This window comes from Monodon monoceros, unplaced genomic scaffold (assembly GCF_005190385.1).
Source record: "Monodon monoceros isolate NGI ecotype Baffin Bay Population unplaced genomic scaffold, NGI_Narwhal_1 Super_Scaffold_4, whole genome shotgun sequence".
Taxonomy (NCBI): domain Eukaryota; kingdom Metazoa; phylum Chordata; class Mammalia; order Artiodactyla; family Monodontidae; genus Monodon; species Monodon monoceros.
This window is the reverse complement of record NW_021703781.1, coordinates 35397353-35416786: the sequence shown is the minus strand read 5'-3', so window position 1 is coordinate 35416786 and position 19434 is coordinate 35397353. Positions and strand designations below refer to the sequence as shown.

The 19434-nt window shown below is 45.1% G+C and overlaps 1 protein-coding gene across 1 annotated transcript in view; it reads left to right on the top strand.

Moving 5' to 3' along the window:
• Positions 1-19434, top strand: part of LOC114908533 (FERM and PDZ domain-containing protein 2-like) — a 58895-nt gene that overhangs the window by 16562 nt on the left and 22899 nt on the right. The window contains exons 9-13 of the mRNA XM_029244800.1: positions 551-725; positions 3827-3977; positions 4615-4753; positions 9995-10150; positions 15358-15543. Coding sequence (XP_029100633.1) covers positions 551-725; positions 3827-3977; positions 4615-4753; positions 9995-10150; positions 15358-15543 — 807 coding nt within the window. The remainder of the gene's footprint in view (positions 1-550; positions 726-3826; positions 3978-4614; positions 4754-9994; positions 10151-15357; positions 15544-19434) is intronic.

The window sequence follows — 19434 nt, the reverse complement described above, 5'->3', positions numbered from 1 at the left end:
GAAGTGACAGAAGGCATATCTTTGGATGCGGCTCTGCTGATCAATTTCTCGGTTCACAGTAATCACCTTAGCGCCAGCCCTCTCTCTTCCTTGGATCTGTGCCCACCCAAATTCTCTCTGCTGTGCTCTGTGAAGGCCTGGGGGTCAGTATCAGGTTGTCCAGTACTCCTGGGGGTGTACGCTTCACCACTGTGGTCCTGGGCAGTTCTCTCGAGAAGCAGAGCTCAAGGGGCAGCCAGGATTTCTGCAGGGGAGAGATCTGTTACATGTGGCTCCCCAGCCTTCCTGGCCCCTGCAGAGGCTGGCAGAGAGCACGGATTTGAGTCTGGTTCTGCCTTTTACTAACTCTGCAACTCTGGGCAAGTCCCTTACCGTCTGTGAGCCTTGCTTCTCCTCTGCTGAACAGGAATCACAAACGTACTTATCTCTTCAGGTTGTTTGTCAGTTAAATGAGAAAATACATATAAAGTGGTTAGCACAATAGCTAGCCCATGGTAAAGACTCTATGTCTTGTAGTTGTTGTTACAATTTATACCATTCTTGTTTTCAGACCAAAAAAGGGAAGTCCTATTTGGCTCTCCGGGCCCTCTGTGTAATGCTGCTGAACGGGCAGTGCCTGGAGGTGAGATGTGACATCACGTCGACAGTGGGAGCCGTCTTCAGCGCTGTTGCGTCCTTTGCCAACCTTGGGGAGCTCACTTACTTTGGCTTGGCTTACATGAAAGGTAAGTGGCTCCCAGGTAGCCCACAGCTGGGCTGGTGCCTCAGGTAACCCCGCTGTCTAGGTACCTGAGTGCTATTCCTTCTAACAAAACTGCTTGAGACTGGGACGTTGCCCCTTGCACGCCTAGACCTTAGTCAGTATGTCAAGTCCTCATGTGCAAACTGTCAAGTAAGTGCAGAGGATGGTAAGGAAACAATGCTTGTAAGATGCTGTATCTTCTGTGATTTGCTGGGTCTGGTTGACCAATCTCAGTGCCTTGAGGTTAGACAAGCAAATGTGAGAAACATTTTTGTCTAGGTGGGAATGCAAAATGGTGCAGCCACTATGGAAAACAATATGGCAGTTCCTCAAAAAATTACCAATTTACCCTATGATCCAGCAATTCCACATTGACATACATACCCAAAATAATTGAAAGCAGCATCTCTCAGAGATATTGGTATTCCCATGTTCATAGCAGCATCATTCACAGTAGCTAAAATGTGGAAGCAACGCAAGTATCCACTGACGTATGAATAGACAAGTAAAATGTGGTATATACGTACAATGGAAGATTATTCAGCCTTAAAGAGGAAGGGAATTCTGACACATAGATGGCTAGATGACACACAGAGGCTACGACATAGATGAGCCTCGAGGACATTATGCCGAGTGAAATAAACCAGTTACAAAAAGGCAGATATCGTATGATTCCACTTATGTAAGGTACCTAGAGCAGTCAAATTCGTAGGGACACAAAGTAGAACGGTGGTTGCCAGGGTCTGGGTGGAGGAGGAAATGGGAGTTATTGCTTCATGGGTACAGATAGAGCTGCAGTTTTACAAGATGAAAAAGTTCTGGAGATGGATGTGTTGATGGGTTTGCACAACAGTGTGAATGTACCTAATTCTCCTGAACTATATACTTAACTGTGGTTAAGACGGTCAATTTTTTTTTTTTTTTTTTGCGGTACGCGGGCCTCTCACTGTTGTGGCCTCTCCCGCTGCGGAGCACAGGTTCCGGACACGCAGTCTCAGCGGCCATGGCTCACGGGCCCAGCCGCTCCGCGGCATGTGGGATCTTCCCGGACCGGGGCACGAACCCCGGCACGAACTCTCAACCACTGCGCCACCAGGGAAGCCCTAAGACAGTCAATTTTATGTTGTGTGTATTTTACCACAATAAAAATAAAAATGAGTCCATCTAATCATCCAGGACTAATGGGAAATCAGCACACCCACCCCAGGAGCCTAAGTTAAGAACCCCTTCTGAAGATACAGAAGGAAAGGGTTTTTACACCTTCCCAGCTCTGCCTTTTTGTTAAAGGGAGTCTTTATTTCCATCTACCGCAAAGATCCCTTCGTTGTAGTGGACGCTCTTTAACCACTGTGTGGAGTGATGGGAAGCAGGCTGAGCTGGGATCACACAGGCCTTCAGGTTAAACCCTGCTCCACCAGCCCACCTTGCTAGGTGTCATGATCTCCGTGTTCCTCTATTCTCCCATCCCCAGTGGGAGAAGCTTATCAGCTTGCGGTAGGATCACTCAGTGTGCCATGGTGGGTAGAGGGCAGACCTTACCTCCCATAGTTCTCAGCGGACCTCTGAAAAATCCCTCTCCCAAGTAAGAGCAACATTATATGCTTCGATGTTGTCAGTTGATGTTTGCTCAGTCTTTCCTCAAGTGTGAATAGAAGAACCTGCAGGAAACATTTTTATTGATCTGTAACATGCAGCCTTAATAAAACCAGTGCACTTGCTCTGGGAGAAAAACCTTAAGGCTTCTCCCCTACTTTCCCTCCCAGTCAGCTGCCCACCCCTGGACCCCTTCCATGTGGACATCCTAGACCTACTCAGCTGGAGCCTCCTGGGTAAATCACTCAAGAGTGACAGTCAGGGGTTTGGACATAAACCCATTTGGGAGGGTCTGCCAGCCAAACTGTAATGGGGACCTGCCCATCCCTTGGGAAGACGTGACCCAAAGGGAAGGGTGAATTGGTGTGGGGAGTCAGGTTCAGCAGCCAGGGCCGAGGACACAGCGGGCAGAGGTCTGGACGCTGCGTGGTGAGGGTGGAGTGTGGAGAAGGGCATGGGGCAGAGCAGGGCTGGGGCAGACCTGCAGGGGTTCAGGGGGAGTGGCCAAGGGCACCCAGGATTGGTGGTGAGGGTCAAGCTTTGCCTTGAGGAGAGCAGGGGGTCGAGGTGGGGCCTCCAGTGGCTGGAGCTGATTCAGCCTCCCTCCCAGAGGTGCTAGAAGACAAACTTAACTGCAGTTGAAGTCCTGAGCTTGGGTTGGTGGAGTTTTCAAGGTGGCAACATTCAGGTCAAAAGACAAAGGTGACTCCACTTATGCCATGTCTTAGTCATCTCAGGTTATAACAAAATGCTGTAGACTGAGTAGCTTAAACAACACACATTTATTCCTCAGAGTGCTGGAGGCTGGGAAATCCAGGATCAGGCTTCGAGCATGGTCATGTTCTTGGTGAGGGCCCTCCTCTTGGCTTGCAGATGGCCACCTCCTCACTGTGTCCGCACATAGCAGAGAGAGCCAGCTCCGGTCTCTTCCTCTTCTTATTACACTAATCCTATGATGGGGGTCCCACCCTCATGACCTCATCTAAACCTAATTACTTCCCAAAGGCCCCACCTACAAATAGCATCACACCTGCAGGGGGTAGGGTTTCAATATATGAATTTGGGGGATACAAACATTCAGTCCATGACACTCTGGCTGGAGAGATGTGGGCATGGTCCAGCTGATGCACCTGGCCCATGGCAGAAATGGAATAAATACTCAGTTCTTTGTTTTTTAATTTTATTTCCATAAGATGGTAGCTGGGAGGCAGATGTTAAGTGATATCTTCTCTAAGATAAATAATCATATTTTCTCCTCTGGGTGCTGAGTTTCTCTTCCTTGACACTCTCCTCTTTATCCCCTGTTCTTGGCCTCTCATGGACCCAACAAAGGTCCTGTGGTACTAGCTATCCAGATGACTTGCTTCCTGTTCTCTCCTGTACTCAATCGGCTCTTGTCTGACCCTCCGGGCAGAGCTCAGGGCTGTGAGTCTGAGGGGTGGTGCCTCACCGACTGCTTTTCCCTCTAAATACTCTCTACTTCCATTTCAGGCAAAGAGTTCTTTTTCCTGGACGCTGAAACCAGGGTGTGCAAAATAGCCCCCGAAGGCTGGAGTGAGCAGCCCCAGAAGGAGAGCTCCCCGGATACCTTCACGCTCTTCCTGAGAATAAAGTTCTTTGTCAGTCACTGTGGGCTGCTCCAGTGAGTGCTGCAAGCTTCTTTGTCTGTTCCTTAAGGTGTTTATGTACATCCAGGCTGACGTTAGAGATGATGGGCAGGCAAGTGCTTGGCAAACTAAAGTGCGTATAAATAACAACGTTTACCGTGGCCGGTCTTCTGTGGATTGGATTCCAATATGACAGAAAAGGGGGAAAAGTCAGTATTTGGGGACAGGCCCTGGTCAAAATGAGAGCTTACCCTTTTGTTTCAAACATATGCTAGTCAAGGTCAAGTTCTCTCTCCCCTGACCCCAACATGCCCCGCCTCCCAGCAGCCCAGTGATGAGGGTTCGAGGAAAGGGTCACCGGTTTGGGGTTGGATCACTGTCTCTATTCCTTTGCTTACTAGAAACACCATCTCACTGAACACCAGTTTTCTCACTTGAACCACAGGAACAAACATCTCCATGGTTGTGGGAAATGACTGGCACAGAGCAGACCTCAATGAGTAACAGGAAGCATGGTGTGGATAAAGGAGACCGCCTTTGTCTTACTGGCATTGCCCTCTGGGTTCTATTGACTTGTATCTCATCTTCTCTCCTTTTTCTGCTTCCCAGGCTTTAGTGGTCTCCCTCGCCCTCAGCATTCCAGTGACCTTTATTCCTGCATCTCTTTCCCAGGCACAGTTGGACAAGGCACCAATTTTACCTGCAGCTTCGGAGAGACATCCTGGAGGAGAAGCTGTACTGCAATGATGAGATGCTGCTGCAGCTGGGGGTCCTCGCCCTGCAGGCTGAGTTTGGAAGTTACCCAGAGGAGGTAGGGGTAGAGACTGGGGTCCCTTGGGTGGGGTCACTGGAGAAGCAATTATGGGACGGGGGAAACAGTTAGAAATGTGAAGACTGAGCCTGTGTTTTTAGCACCTATCAACTGCTGAGATTGGGGTAAACTGCATCCCTCCATTCATTCATCCATCCATTCATCCAACAAACAACCATCAAGTGTTCTTTGCTAGACTCTGGGGGATACAAAGGTCAACAAAGGTCAAGTTTATACATTGTAATGTAGTTCTAATCTAAGGTCTTGCCTAAAAACAGTAATTTACTAATTTACCGCGTTCTTATAATCACTGGCTTTCAAATGGTTTGTGCCATAACCCCTGATAAAAAAAATGACAGCCATTACCACCCAACCTGTACACATGTGTCCATGTAACAGAACTGAGGCAAAAGTTTAGGAAATCAGATGCACCCTTTCTATACGTGATACACATTGGTATTTCCTATTCTATTCTAGTTAATTTATAAATGCAGGCTATGAACCACAAGATTGATTTCACAGCTCACTAATGGATTGCAGGTTGCAGTTTGAAAAATACGTTTCAGACTACACCAGTATCATCTTGCTTTCCTCCTAGCACATCTTCAGAAGGTGCCGCCATGTCTGGAGCCTTCTAAGTCCTTCTGCATCCCCTCGCATTTTTCACCACCCAGCATGGTGTATCCATTTCCTCATCAGCCTTACTGTAGGTCTCTCCATTAGAATGGGATCCACCAGAGGGTAAAGGTTTTGTGTGTTTTGTTCTGCCATTTCCCCAGCACCAAAGCAGTGTCTCAAACACAGGCAGTTTGCTCAAGAGTATTGTTCTAAGGAGTGGGTGGACGAATGGAGTACAGGCTCCTGGCTGGATAATACTGTGGATAAAAGTCATCCATCAGGGGAGTCAGCAGCTTGCTTGTCAGGGAAACGTAGCTCAGTTCCCAACACCCTGTCCTTCTGACCCTCCCTTCCCTGCTCCCACTTCAGTCCACAAGGACTGAGACTTCGCTTTCTCCTCCTGGCACCACCCTCCCCCCTGGCCTGGGTGGGCAGTCTCCCAGGGCTGGCCTGGCCCCCGGAACCCCTCCCTGCCCCTTTGACAAGCCTCCAGGCCTGTCACTGCTTACACTGGAGCTCCTTCCTGTCTCCTCAGTCCCCAGAGCTGGGGTCCTAAGCATGCCTAGGCCAGCTCCCTCCTGCCCTTGTACTGGCACTTGGGGGGAGGGGGGTCTTGGGAGGAGAGGGGCCCAGGCTCATGGATGGTGCTGTCAGCCAGGGTGCGCTGGTGAATCAGTCACCGTCCTAGCAGCAGTATCTTGTCCAGACCTGTGTGCGGCTCATTTGGACGGGCGGGGTGCAGACTGGGGGGGTAGGGAGGGCGGCCTCCAGGGGCAGAACGTTGGGCTGCCCTTAGTAGGCTCTGTGGAGCAAAGGAGTGGGCCTGAGTTTTGGGGTCAGACAGAAACCAGGTCCAAGCCCTGACTCTTTTGTTAAGTAGCTAAGTGGCCTTGGGCACGTTGTCTCTCTGAGTCTCGGCCTTTTCACCTGCAAAATGGAAACAGTAGTAGGTCAAAGCTGCTGTAAGGGTGGAAGGTGGTGACGTATGTATGAGACCCGGCATGTAGCAACTGCTGTTTGCAAGCTTCCCTTCCCCTACCCCAGAATCAGGGGTGCTCTGCTGTAAAACAAAACAAAGACTACCTTTCAGTCTATGGATTCAGACACGATGTTTAACCCGAGACCCTAACTCTAGGGCTGATAGCTGGTGGAAACTGTGGGCCAGGTCCACTGAAGGCAGCTGGGAACACGCAGGCCCAGACTTTTCTTATGGGATCACTTGCCCCGAGGCTGCAGGGGCCCAGACCTGACTCTAGGCGCCCAGTTCTGGCAACCCCCTGCGCCTTTGGCCTGCCCCGTTTCTGACTGGCCTCACCTAGCTGCTGCCTCAGCCCAATCTCATCCTTCACCTCCAGCTTCTTCCCCAGATCCTGCCTATCCTCAACCTCTCCAGCTGCTCTGGGGACCAGTGTGGTTCCAAGATATTCTCTGCTGCCCCTGTGTGGCCTCCAAAGGCAGACTTTTTCCCTTTCTCTCTCTCTCTCTCTCTCTCTCTCTCTCTCTCTCTCTCTGTGTGTGTATGTGTGTGTGTGTGTGTGTGTGTGTGTATAAAGGCAACAGATTACACACACTCATTCATTTGTGCAGCCACTCGCTCAGCCCTAATTTATGGAGGGCCTCCTCCATGCTTGCATCATCTAAGCCCGTGTCAACCCTGCAAAGCTGGTGTTATTTCTATCTGCATTATAGAAGAATTGCACCTCTGTGAGGTTAGGTAAGCTAGTGAAAGCACAGCCAGGACTCATTTCTAGGGCCTCGTTTCACTATGTGCCAGGCACTGCGGTGGGCACATCAAAGGGCATTAGGGGGTCTCAGAGGGGAGAGCCCCTCCCTGTGTCTGGGTCACTGAGTGGGCAGGAGGAGGAGGCTGGCCCGTCCAGCTCTGCAGGGATTTGACGGCAGCCTTAGCTACCGGGCTGCGAGGCTGGGTGGCACTGCCAGTCAGATCCAGGAGAAACTTCGTGTGCCCTCCTAAGGGGTGGATATTTTGTTTGATAAATGGTTCTGGTGCTGGAAAAAAAAACCCCACGATTTAGAAACCACTGTAGTGAAAGATTGGGAGCCACTGATGAATTCTAAGCAGGAAGTAACATGATTACATTTGCATTTTAAAAAGGGAGACAAAGACAATTTGGTACAAAAATAAATCTCCTTAATCACATCATTACAGTAGAACAACTTTCCTCTGGGTGCATTCTCTTCCAGCCTTTGACCACACGCAGGGATTTTATGCAGTTGTAAACGTTGCCACATTCGATTTGCATTCTGCTTTCTCCCTCCTTGGTATGTCTTCCCCTGGCTTTCCTAATGAGCTTTTGGGATAGCCATGCGGTATGCCTCAGCAGGGCTGGACCTTTGTTTACTTATTTGTTCTCTCACTGGTGGGCATCACCTAGAGGCGCCGTGTGAGTGGTAAAGCTACGATTATTATTGTTCCAGTTGCTTCTGATCTTTCTTTTTAACCTAAATGACATAGAAATAAATGTTTGTGCTGGAGTTCTTTTAGTTTCAGGCTGACTTCTCTAGGACATAGTCCTAGCAATGCGATGCTGGGTCAAAGGTCCTACATACTTACAAAAAAGCTTCGTAGACTTGTTTTAGAGCAGTTTGAGTTTCAAAGCAAAATTGAGTGGCAAGTGCAGAGATTTCCTATATACCCTTTTGCCTCCACATACATAGCTTCCCCCACAATCAACGTCCTCCACCAGGGTGGTACATTTGCTGCAACTGGTGAACCCACGTGGACATATTGTTATCCCCCAGAGTTCATAGTTACTACTAGGGTTTGCTGTTGGTGTTTTACCTTCTATGGGTTTGGACAAATTTATAATGACACATATCCACTATCATAGTATCATACAGAGTAGTTTCACTGCCTTAAAAATCCTCTGTGCTCCACCTATTCGTCTCTCTTTCTCCACCCAACCCCTGGCGACCACCAATCTTTTTATTGTCTCCATAGTGTTGCCTTTTCCAGAATGTCATAAGGTCAGAATCATCCAGCCTTTTCAAAATGGCTTATTTCACTTAATGATATGTATTTATGTTTCCTCCATGTCTTTTCAACTTGATAGCTCAGTTCCTTTTAGTGCTGAGTAATATTCCATTGTCTGCATGTACCAGAGTTTATTTATTCATTCACCTACTGACGGACCTCTTTTGCTCCCAAGTTTTGGCAACTATGAATAAAGCTGCTGTAAACATCCACGTGCAGGTTTCAGTGTGGACGTACATTTCCAACTCCTTTGGGTACATACCAAGGAGCACGATTGCTGGATCATATGGTAAAAGTGTGTTTAGTTTCATAAGAAATTGAAGAACTGTCTTCCAAAAGTGGCTGAACCATCGTGCATTCCCACCAGTAATGAATGCAAGTTCCTGTTACTCCACATCTTTGTCAGCATTTGGTGTTGTCAGTGTTCTGGATTTTGGCCACTCTGATAGCATTCTGAATGCTTTTTTATGCACTGGATTGCTGAGCAATTTCTTTCCCTTTGCGTCTCTGAGCTGAGCTCAGAACTGGCATGGGCCAGCTCTCGGCTGGAGGGTTCTCAGTCCACAGCTACATGGGGACTCCTGTACCACACCAGGGGCATGGGATGTAGTGGATGCTGTGCTGTTCCCTTCAGACCCCCTCATCAGACCGACTTGCCCAATCCCAGCCCCAAGAAGGCCAGGTGCTCTCGGCTTCCAGCTGCCTCCCTCATGGGCAGTTGTCCTCAGCTGTGGGGACCTGTCTTGCTCAAGATTAGACTGGGAGGGGCTTCCTGAGACTAGGATGGGCTGATTCAGGAACACCAGGGAAGGGTCAGCTTCTCCATCTGCCAAGCTCTACTTTCCTCATTCCTTACAGTGAACCCTGAGACCACGCCTCCAGAACAGCTGCCTACCTCTCTCTGCCCCGGAGTCTGTACCAGGGAACCTAGCATCAGACAGCAAAGTGATGCTGAGTCATGAAGATCTTCCTGCAACTCCTGGTGGGCTGCAGCCCCAGGTTCCTAGAAGAGTAGACTTGATGTAGGCTCTGACCTGGGGCAGGGTGTGGGTGTCAGATCTTCTCTTGTTAATGGGACAACTTCTTGATCACCTTGTGGAGAGATGGTGCCACAGCCAAGACCTCCCTTGTGAGAGGGGACAGTGTACTGGTAGCACATGCAGACAGAAGCACTAAATGAATACATAGAAACAAAGCTTTAGGGCCATGGTTTCGCTGTGCCTTTTGGGAAGTGGAGTGGCGTTGTGGAATGTGTGAGGGCTTTGGGGGATGAAATCTTCTTTCTGTCACTTACAAGTGGTGTGACCTTGGCCCTGTTGAATGACTTCCTTTCTTGTTCATTTTGTGCATCTTGGCAATGACAATAATAATACTGTCCTCACAGGATTCCTGTGAGGATAGAAAGAGCTAATGTGTCTGGGCACCATGTGGCATACAGAAGGGGCTCAAAAACAGGTGGCTTCTTTCCTCTCTCCCTTCTGTTCCTGTCATATGGTTTGGCCCAATCTCTAATATGGTAGAAAATGATATCCCAGTGGGCACTTTAAAGGAGCAGACAGGCTTCTGTCCTGCTCAGATTCCCATAGAAGGCGTCTTGGTGGCACCTCTTTTCTTCTGCATCTTTCCAGCAGGTAGAGAGTAAAGCCTACTTTCGAGTTGAAGATTACATCCCCGCAAGTCTGATTGAGAGGATGACGGCTCTCCGGGTCCAAGTTGAAGTCTCAGAGCTGCACCGTTTAAGTCCTGCGCTCTGGGGAGAGGATGCGGAGCTGGAATTCTTGAGGGTGAGGCCTTTGGACTCTTGAGAGGGTGTATCGGTGTTCAAGGGCACATATTTGGCAATCCCCTCCAGAGATTTCTCTGGGGCTGGATGTGCTCAGACCCACAAGGAAGTATGACCAAGGGACTTGAGCCTTTGGGAGGAAGGAAGCTCCATCGCCCTGTGGGGCAAGGAGAGACTTTTGGAAGCAGATGGCATTGGAAATGGTCCCCCCAAATGGGTAAGGTCTATTGGGCTGGGGTGGGTATGGCAGGGCCTTTCTTCAATCTTGGAGCGCACAGTCGCTATTCGGTGAGTGGGGGGAGACCACATTTCCCATAGAGACATTTCTGACAACTGAAGTAAAAAACTTAAGTGCGAGTCAAAAGCAAAGCCATTGGAAGACTTCAAGTTTGCAGCCTTCCGGGCAACGTTCTCAGCACAGCACAGGTGGTGTGGTCCGTACATATGGGTACAGCTCTGGTCTACTCTTTCTTTGACCCTTTAGCAAAAGCAGTGATATTTCAGTCCCTTATGTTTGTGGGCACACAGATCCTCCGACGAATAGCTTTTGCTCACTCCACGACTTACACCTGCAGTGGACCAAGCACAGTAGCAAACAGAGACAGAAAGGACATGCTTCCTGCCCCCAGGGAGTCCCAAGTCTTGTAGGGAGGACAGATGGGTACCCAGAGGCATGCAACACTGTGATAACTGCCCAATGAGAACAAAAACAGTACCAGTTACTTTACTTCAGCGTAGGAGGGAATGGCCGCTCTGCCTGTGCAGGTAGAGCTCGGGGGCACGCGGGAGGAGGCCCCCCAGCTTCCCCAGGGTGATGTGCCTGGTGGGGCCTTTAGATCTGGGGATCAGTTTCAAAAGGAAACTCCAGGATTTATACATTTCTTTGTACAAAAGTCTCCTGAAGCAGGTAGAAATATTCTGTGTTTTCTTGCCTTCGATAGAGACAGTCATTTGAAAGCAGAACTGCCAAGGTGAGGTCTGTCCATTTTTTTTGGTCAGTCACTTGGAATTGTCTGCAACACCTAGCACAGTGTAAACCCTCAAGCATCTCATTTGAGAAGCCCTGGCAGAAAGACGCTCACTGTCTTCCATTATCCAGCCTTCATGCGCGTTCCTTGTTAAGGGGATGCAGCATTCCCTTGACGAGAGACAAGTGGGGACTTCAAAGCCATCAGCACACATCTGATGGAAAGTGGCCACAGGACCATAGAACCAGCAGAGAGACTAAGGACTCAGGTCTGCAGAGGCTCCTGCAGGCAGACGATGCCTGGCCCGCCTCTGCCCAGGCCCTGGCTTAGTGTGCTGGGCTCACTGTGTCCCTCCTTCCTCTGGTTGAAGGATGACAAGTGGTTGTAAAGGAAGCCACCATCTCGTAAGCAAAAATGCAGGAAATTTTGTAGGGCGTATCTTTGTTTTTTAATCGAACTATAGTTGATTTACAATATTGCGTTAGTTTCAGGTGTACAGCAAAGTGATTTAGTTATATACATATATTGATATATATTTTTTCTGATTCTTTTCCATTATAGATTATTACAAGATATTGAATATAGTTCCATGTGCTATACAGTCAATCTTTGCTGTTTTTCTATTTTATATATAGTAGTGTGTATCTGTTAATCCCATAGTCCTAATTTATCTACCCCCACCACCGCCCACTGCTTTCCCCTTTGGTAATCATGAGTTTGTTTCTATGTCTGTGAGTTTGTTTCTGTTTTGTAAATAAGTCCATTTGTACTATTTTTTAGATTCCACATGTAAGTGATATAGTATAATATTTGTCTTTCTCTGTCTGAGTTACTTCACTTAGTATGGTAATCTCTAAGCTTTCTTTTTTAGTCTTTGATGGAAAGCACTAAATAGATTTGATTTGTATGTGATCTTACCAGTTTCAAGGCTACACCTATCTCTTATGATTACTGTGAAGATTAAATGAAATAAATGCATGAGAAATGTTTAGAATTGTTACTGAACTGAACTTAGTCCTCTCACCCGTGCACGGTAAGGCCAATCTACGGACGCCTGGCTGTGGTGAATGAAAGTGCAGCATTTATTGCGGGTGCCAAACAAGGAGAATGGGCAGCTCATGCTCAAAAGACCCGAACTCTCTGATGGCTTTCAGGGAAAGGTTTTTAAAGGCAGGGTGAGGGAGAGGGCTGTGGGGTGTGTGATCAACTGATGGACGTTCTTTTGATTGGTTGGCAGTGAGGTAATTGGGAGTCAACGTCATCAACCTTCTGGTTCCAACCAGTCTGGGGGTCTACATGCTGGTGGTGGTCAGCATACAGTTAACTTCTTCCTCCTGGTGGGGGTTTCAGTATCTGCAAAACAGCTCAAAGGATATGGCTCAGAATATTATCTATAGCCTTTGAGGGGGAATTACACATTCTTAACTTTGTTTAACGGCTCTTCTTAAATTGTCTTGCTTGACTGTTTTCCTTTGTTTTCTCATTTGTCTGATTAAATTTATTCTTTGGAACTCGGGGAAGGACTAGGAAGCTAAAGTTTTTCTACAAACAAGAGGCAGGCGGAAGACATGGCGGGGTCTGTGTGTGTGTCTATCCCAGGAAGGCCCCATAGGGTCCTGCTCCATTACAGAATGGCACTTTACCATTTTAAGAATTTTGTGGCTCCAAGTACTTCAGTATCATATCCCTCTCTATGTAATTAAAAAATTAAAAATTAAAATAAATACTAAACAATTTAAAAAATGTAAGCAACTCTAACAAAGGCATCTCTATTCTGATGATGACGACTTTAATGGTTTAATTTTTTTTTTGAACTATCACATCAAATTCTTTTTTTTAAAACATCTTTATTGGAGTATAATTGCTTTACAATGGTGTGTTAGTTTCTGCTTTATAACAAAGTAAATCAGTTATACATATACATGTATCCCCATATCTCTTCCCTCTTGCGTCTCCCTCCCTCCCACCCTCCCTATCCGACCCCTCTAGGTGGTCACAAAGCACCAAGCTGGTCTCCCTGTGCTATGCAGCTGCTTCCCACTAGCTATCTATTTTATGTTTGGTAGTGTATATATGTCCATGCCACTCTCTCACTTTGTCCCAGCCTACCCTTTGCCCTCCCCGTATCCTCAAGTCCATTCTCTAGTAAGTCTGTGTCTTTATTCTCATCTTGCCCCTAGGTTCTTCATGGCCATTTTTTTTTGTTTTTTAGATTCCATATATATGTGTTAGCATGTGGTATTTGTTTTTCTCTTTCTGACTTACTTCACTCTGTATGACAGACTCTAGGTCCATCCATCTCACTACAAATAACTCAATCTCATTTCTTTTTAAGGCTGAGTAATATTCCATTGTATATATGTGTCACATCTTCTTTATCAATTCATCTGTTGATGGACACTTAGGTTGCTTCCATGTCCTGGCTATTGTAAATAGAGCTGCAATGAACATTGTGGTACATGACTCTTTTTGAATTATGGTTTTCTCAGGGTATATGCCCAGTAGTGGAATTGCTGGGTCATATGGTAGTTCTATTTTTAGTTTTTTAAGGAACCTCCATACTGTTCTCCATAATGGCTGTACCAATTCACATTCCCACCAGCAGTGCAAGAGGGTTCCCTTTTCAAATCCACACCCTCTCCAGCATTTATCGTTTGTAGATTTTTTGATGATGGCCGTTCTGACTGGTGTGAGATGATATCTCATTGTAGTTTTGATTTGCATGTCCCTAATGATTAATGATGTTGAGCATTCTTTCATGTGTTTGTTGGCAATCTGTATATCTTCTTTGGGGAAATGTCTGTTTAGGTCTTCTGCCCATTTTTGGATTGTGTCGTTTGTTTTTTTGATATTGAGCTGCATGAGCTGCTTGCAAATTTTGGAGATTAATCCTTTGTCAGATGCTTCATTTGCAAATACTTTCTCCCGTTCTGAGGGTTGTCTTTTCATCTTGTTTATGGCTTCCTTTGCTGTTTCACATCAGATTCTTTAAAAGAATTTACCGAATTGTTTTGGGATGGTCCTGCTCTGTCACACTTTAGGTACGTGCCTGGTCTGGCCGTTGGACACTTCAGCACAACGTCCAACGAATATTGTTTTGGATGATGATGGTGACAGTGAGAGGGTCTCTCCAAAGTTAAACAAAGCGGGGAGGCTCAGGGTCCAGAAATGCAATCAAGATCATGTGAAGAGCTGTAGGCTTCGTAGGCAGTGTAACCTATCTGCACAGATTACTTACCAGCAGAAGCAGAAAGGTCAGCAAAGAGCTTGAGAAAGGAGCTCTCAAAAGCCATAATTTGTCCTCACTTTTGTGACCCCACCTGGGGATGAGAGAGATTAGGCAGGACATGGAGCCCTCCGCTCAGGGGTAGAGAGGAGATACCAGATCTCACCAGTGAAACCCTTCTGAGAGGGTTTCAAATGCCTGGAGCAAAATGTCCCTGCTGTGAGCTGAGGTGCATCAACCGTTCGGTAAAAACTGGAGTCTTCCAGGTGAAGAAGAAGACGGTAGAGACCAGAATAGAGACATGATTACCATTCAGACATAAAAACATTTGTGTTAGGTTTATACTCTGGCCTCTTAAGACTTTGGTTGGCCTGATGCAGTTCCCAGTTCTGATTGACCCTCATGCCCCTGACAAAATTCCATCTCCTAAACTGGTAAACTGAAGACAGATCTTGTGCTGTGGGGACCCCACCAAAGCACTGCTACATGGTGAGAAGTGCCAGTGATTGGTCATTTTCTCTGCAGGATGTTCATGGCTCATGTTGCTTTAACAGTGATGCTAACCATTTGGAAGTTTGCTTCCTGTGCCTGGGCCTCAGTTTTCCCATCTGTAAAATGAAGGGGTTGTACCAGATTTTATTGCAGTAGACTTTGGGAAAAAGGATTCTTTACTTTGAGATGATTCAAGAGAGTCTGAATTCTACAACTTTGTTCAGAATATTTTTACTCTGTTGTACCATTTTCATAGTAACTGTGTTTCAAGTGTCTTAAGGTACTTCATTAGGAAAGGATTCCTTGGGTTAATAAAATAGAAAAACACTATCATATTAGAGGTACGGAGGAATTCTATAGTAAGGAGATCTGTTTAGTTCATTGTTTCCTAAGCTTATCTGGCAATCCTACTCTTTTTTTTCAGAACATACGTGAAGGTGTTTTCTTCATGGAATGGTTTGAAATCCATTATTTTAGACCAATGTGCCTGTCTCTTCTTAATTGACCTTTTTCTCATTCCAGGTGACTCAGCACCTCCCGGAATATGGTGTGCTGGTTTACCAAGTTCTCCCAGAGAAGACAAGGCCAGGAGGAGAGATGGCCTTGGGGCTCTGTGCCAAGGGGGTCATAGTGTACGAAGTGAGAAACAACAGCAGAATTGTGACTTCACGGTTTCAGTGGAGAGAAATTGAAAAGATTTTGGCCTATGTGAGTGTCACTCAGTTGGTTATGACCCATGCTTCATTTTTCTTTGATCTGTTATCCCTTTAAAGAGCGATAGGTCAGGTGATCTTCTCCTAAGAAGATACGCTCACAGCCTGTCAGCTAACCTGTACTCTGATGACTGTTACATATTTGGAAGGAGTCTACCAGGGGGTTTGAGGGTCCCCACGAGGCCGTTACTTCTCTGCCATCCATCACCTAGTTCCCCCTCACTCCCATGGGCAGCCATTGGCCTAAAGGACTACATTTTCCCTCTGGGTGAAGTTCTTTTAATTTGGGGAATCTATTGATGTTGAGAGCAAGGTTGGAGGTGGGAGATGGGGGAGGAGAGTGTATAGTAGGTGCAATGGAGTCTGCATGCTTTTGAAACATTTTCCTTGTATTTTAATTTTCCCTTTGCACACATTGTACCGAGGCATCTGGCCTGTCTCCCATGGACTACAGGTGTGCAAACCTTTGTCAGCCATTTAAACAAAACAAAACAAAACAACAACTTTATTAAATGTACAATGTTTGAAATAACATTTGAACACCATTTTCTTGAATTCAGTTACAATAAATTTGACATCAAAAACATTATGTGTGAACCCATAGCAGAGAATGCTCCAGTAGCTAATCTACCCACCTGTCCTGTGGGTCAGTATCCCATAACTTCAGCAATGATTTCATTATAAAACATGAAGTTCTTTGACTTGTGGCTCAGGAAACATTTTAGTTTTTCTTTCTATTGAATTTTCTCTCGTGGTTTTAAAAGTTTTCCTACTAACGAGATTTTTTTTCATTATCTATTCTTTGGTTTTTGTTTTCATTATCATTATCTAATGTTAAAGTTTCCTAAGCAGAACATAATTGATTTTATTCATTTTCTTAGTGTTTCTCCCATCTTGGCTATTGAAGTTGATGTAATTGTTAAAGTGTGATTCTTGATAGAATTTCATAATAAAGTATTGTTTTTCCTTAGAAAAAAAGCTTACATCTAAAAATAAATAATAATTGAGCATAATTTTATTAAAGTGGCCTTTATAGTATCAGGAAACTGACTTTTTCCCAAATATTTTTGACATTATCTAAAAGTAATTGATATTTATTTTTGTGAACTTTTCAGAAATTTAATGACTCAAATAACTTTAATTCCACTGAAAGATTATTTGAAGAATTTTAATTATTGAATTTATTCAATACTATTATATTACTTTCTATTTTCTTTATCTCATATTTAATTGTTCAAAATTCTCAGTGTAATTTCTTTTAAAACATTTGTAGACGTGCAGACAACCTACAAAGTAATTTTGAAAAATAGAATTTTTGAAGCCATAAAATTTAAGTCCCCTTAAGTATTTTATATTTAAGTTGGTTTAATTTGTGCAGATATTTATTTTCCCTACGACCATAGACAATTTCTTGATTAAAGCTGGAATATCATCAGGTTCACAAAACAAACTTAGTAGCTTAAAAACACCCTTGTCACTAATCAGAATTTTCATGTTGATGACCAGTCTCTTCCTCAGCATAAATATCCTTTTTTTTATGGAAAAGTCATCATGGGAAGTAACGTCACCAGCTGCTTGCCACAAACCAGGCGTCTTAACACAGAAAATGACTTGGACTCTTCACACTTCTGCAAGCACAAAATGGGAACTCCATGAACAATACGAGAATGAGCTCAGGAAGCTGGTTCCAAATTTGCTTAATTAATAGTGGAAGCCGGAATGCTCCAGACAATTGCAGACATGTATTTTTGTCAGCCTGGAGAGAAGTAGCAAAGGAAATAGAGGAAAATGCCATTTTTCAATGGATACGATTTGTAGGTGCATTGGCAGCCCATCTATGACAGAGACATCAATTCAGAAGATTATTCAGTCGAGAAAGCATTCATTGTGTAATGATGAACCTTCCCATGTTAGTAACTGTTCTTGGGTATTAGCAGTAGTTAAAATGTCTGGAGAGAAATGCCTGAAATCTTGGAGAATACAGGCTTTGTAGGGCTCTCTTCAAGAACAAGGACGCAAAGTTCCAAACACAAACAAGATTATTATTTTTTTTTGCGGTACGTGGGCCTCTCACTGTTGTGGCCTCTCCCGTTGCGGAACACAGGCTCCGGACGCACAGGCTCAGCGGCCATGGCTCACGGGCCCAGTTGCTCCGCAGCATGTGGGATCTTCCCGGACGGGGGCACGGACCTGTGTCCCCTGCATCGGCAGGCGGACTCTCAACCGCTGCACCACCAGGGAAGCCCACACAAACAAGATTTTTAAGTGAATGTTCATTTAGAATGAGAAAAGAAATCACCACAACCTGTGAATTAAAAAAAAAAAACTTGAACAACTACTGCAAAACCATAAAAGCAAAAAAAGTAATATTCTTCTTGATGAACTCCCTGATAAACACTATAATTCTTTTGTTTTCCTTTCAAATTTTTGGTGGCATACCCTCTGATTACTTTTCCATAGGATGATACTTACTTTTGTAATATTTTCTCTACAGAGAAGAGAAATCTAATGTAGTCTTTCTTCTAGCATGGCTGATTGAAAGTTGTTTTTATTGTTGATGAGATGCACAAAACATGCAGCTTTGCGGCAGAGACATATTTGCTCTTTGAAGTGCCTCTGTAGGTTTCTAAATGCTATCAACACAGGAAAATCAAATACATTCCATATTGTGTGATTCCTATCAAAAAAAGAGAAAATTGTGTGCTGTACTTACAAGGCAGTATATACAATTATAAAGTATATCCCTGATAGGACAAAACTTCCACTTCATTAGGTGTTTTTGAGAATTAAATTACAGGTTTTCATTTCTGATAATTGAAAATACGTCCCTCAGACTGGCCTTTGGCTCTGTGTATTTTATTTATTTATATGCATCTTTATTGGAGTATAATTGCTTCACAATGCTGTGTTAGTTTCTGTCGTACAACAAAGTGAATCAGCCATATGCCTACGTATATCCCCATATCCTCTCCCTCTTGAGCCTCTCTCCCACCCTCCCTATCCCATCCCTCTAGGTCGTCGCACAGCATGGAGCTGATCTCCCTGTGCTATGCAGCTGCTTCCCACTGGCTATCTATTTTACAGTTGTTAGTGTATATATGTCCATGCCACCCTCACTTCATCCCTGCTTCCCCCTCCCCACCTGTGTCCTCAAGTCCATTCTCTGAGTCTACGTCTCTTTTCCTGCCCTGCCACTAGGTTCATCAGTACCATTTTTTTTTTTCTCTTAGATTCCATATATATGTGTTAGCATACGGTATTTGTTTTTCTCTTTCTGACTTACTTCACTCTGTATACAGACTCTAGGTCCATCCACCTCACTAAAAATAACTCAGTTTCGTTTCTTTTAATGGCTGAGTAATATTCCATTGTATGTATATGCTACACCTTCTTTATCCATTCATCTGTCGATGGACACTTAGGTTGCTTCCATGTCCTGGCTATGGTAAATAGAGCTGCAGTGAACATTGTGATACATGTCTCTTCTGAATTATGGTTTTCTCAGGGTATATGCCCAGTAGTGGAATTGCTGGGTCATATGGTAGTTCTAGTTTTGGTTTTTTAAGGAACCTCCATGCTGTTCTCCACAGTGGCTGTATCAATTTACATTCCCACCAACAGTGCAGGAGGGTTCCCTTTTCACCACACCCTCTCCAGCATTTACTGTTTGTAGATTTTTTGATAATGGCCATTCTGACTGGTGTGAGGTGATACCTCATTGTAGTTTTGATTTGCATTTCTCTAATAATTAGTGATGTTGAGCATCCTTTCATGTGCCTCTTGGCCATCTGTATGTCTTTTTTGGTGAAATGTCTATTTAGGTCTTCTGCCCATTTTTTAATTGGGTTGTTTGTTTTTTTGATATTGTGGCTCTGTGTATTTTAAA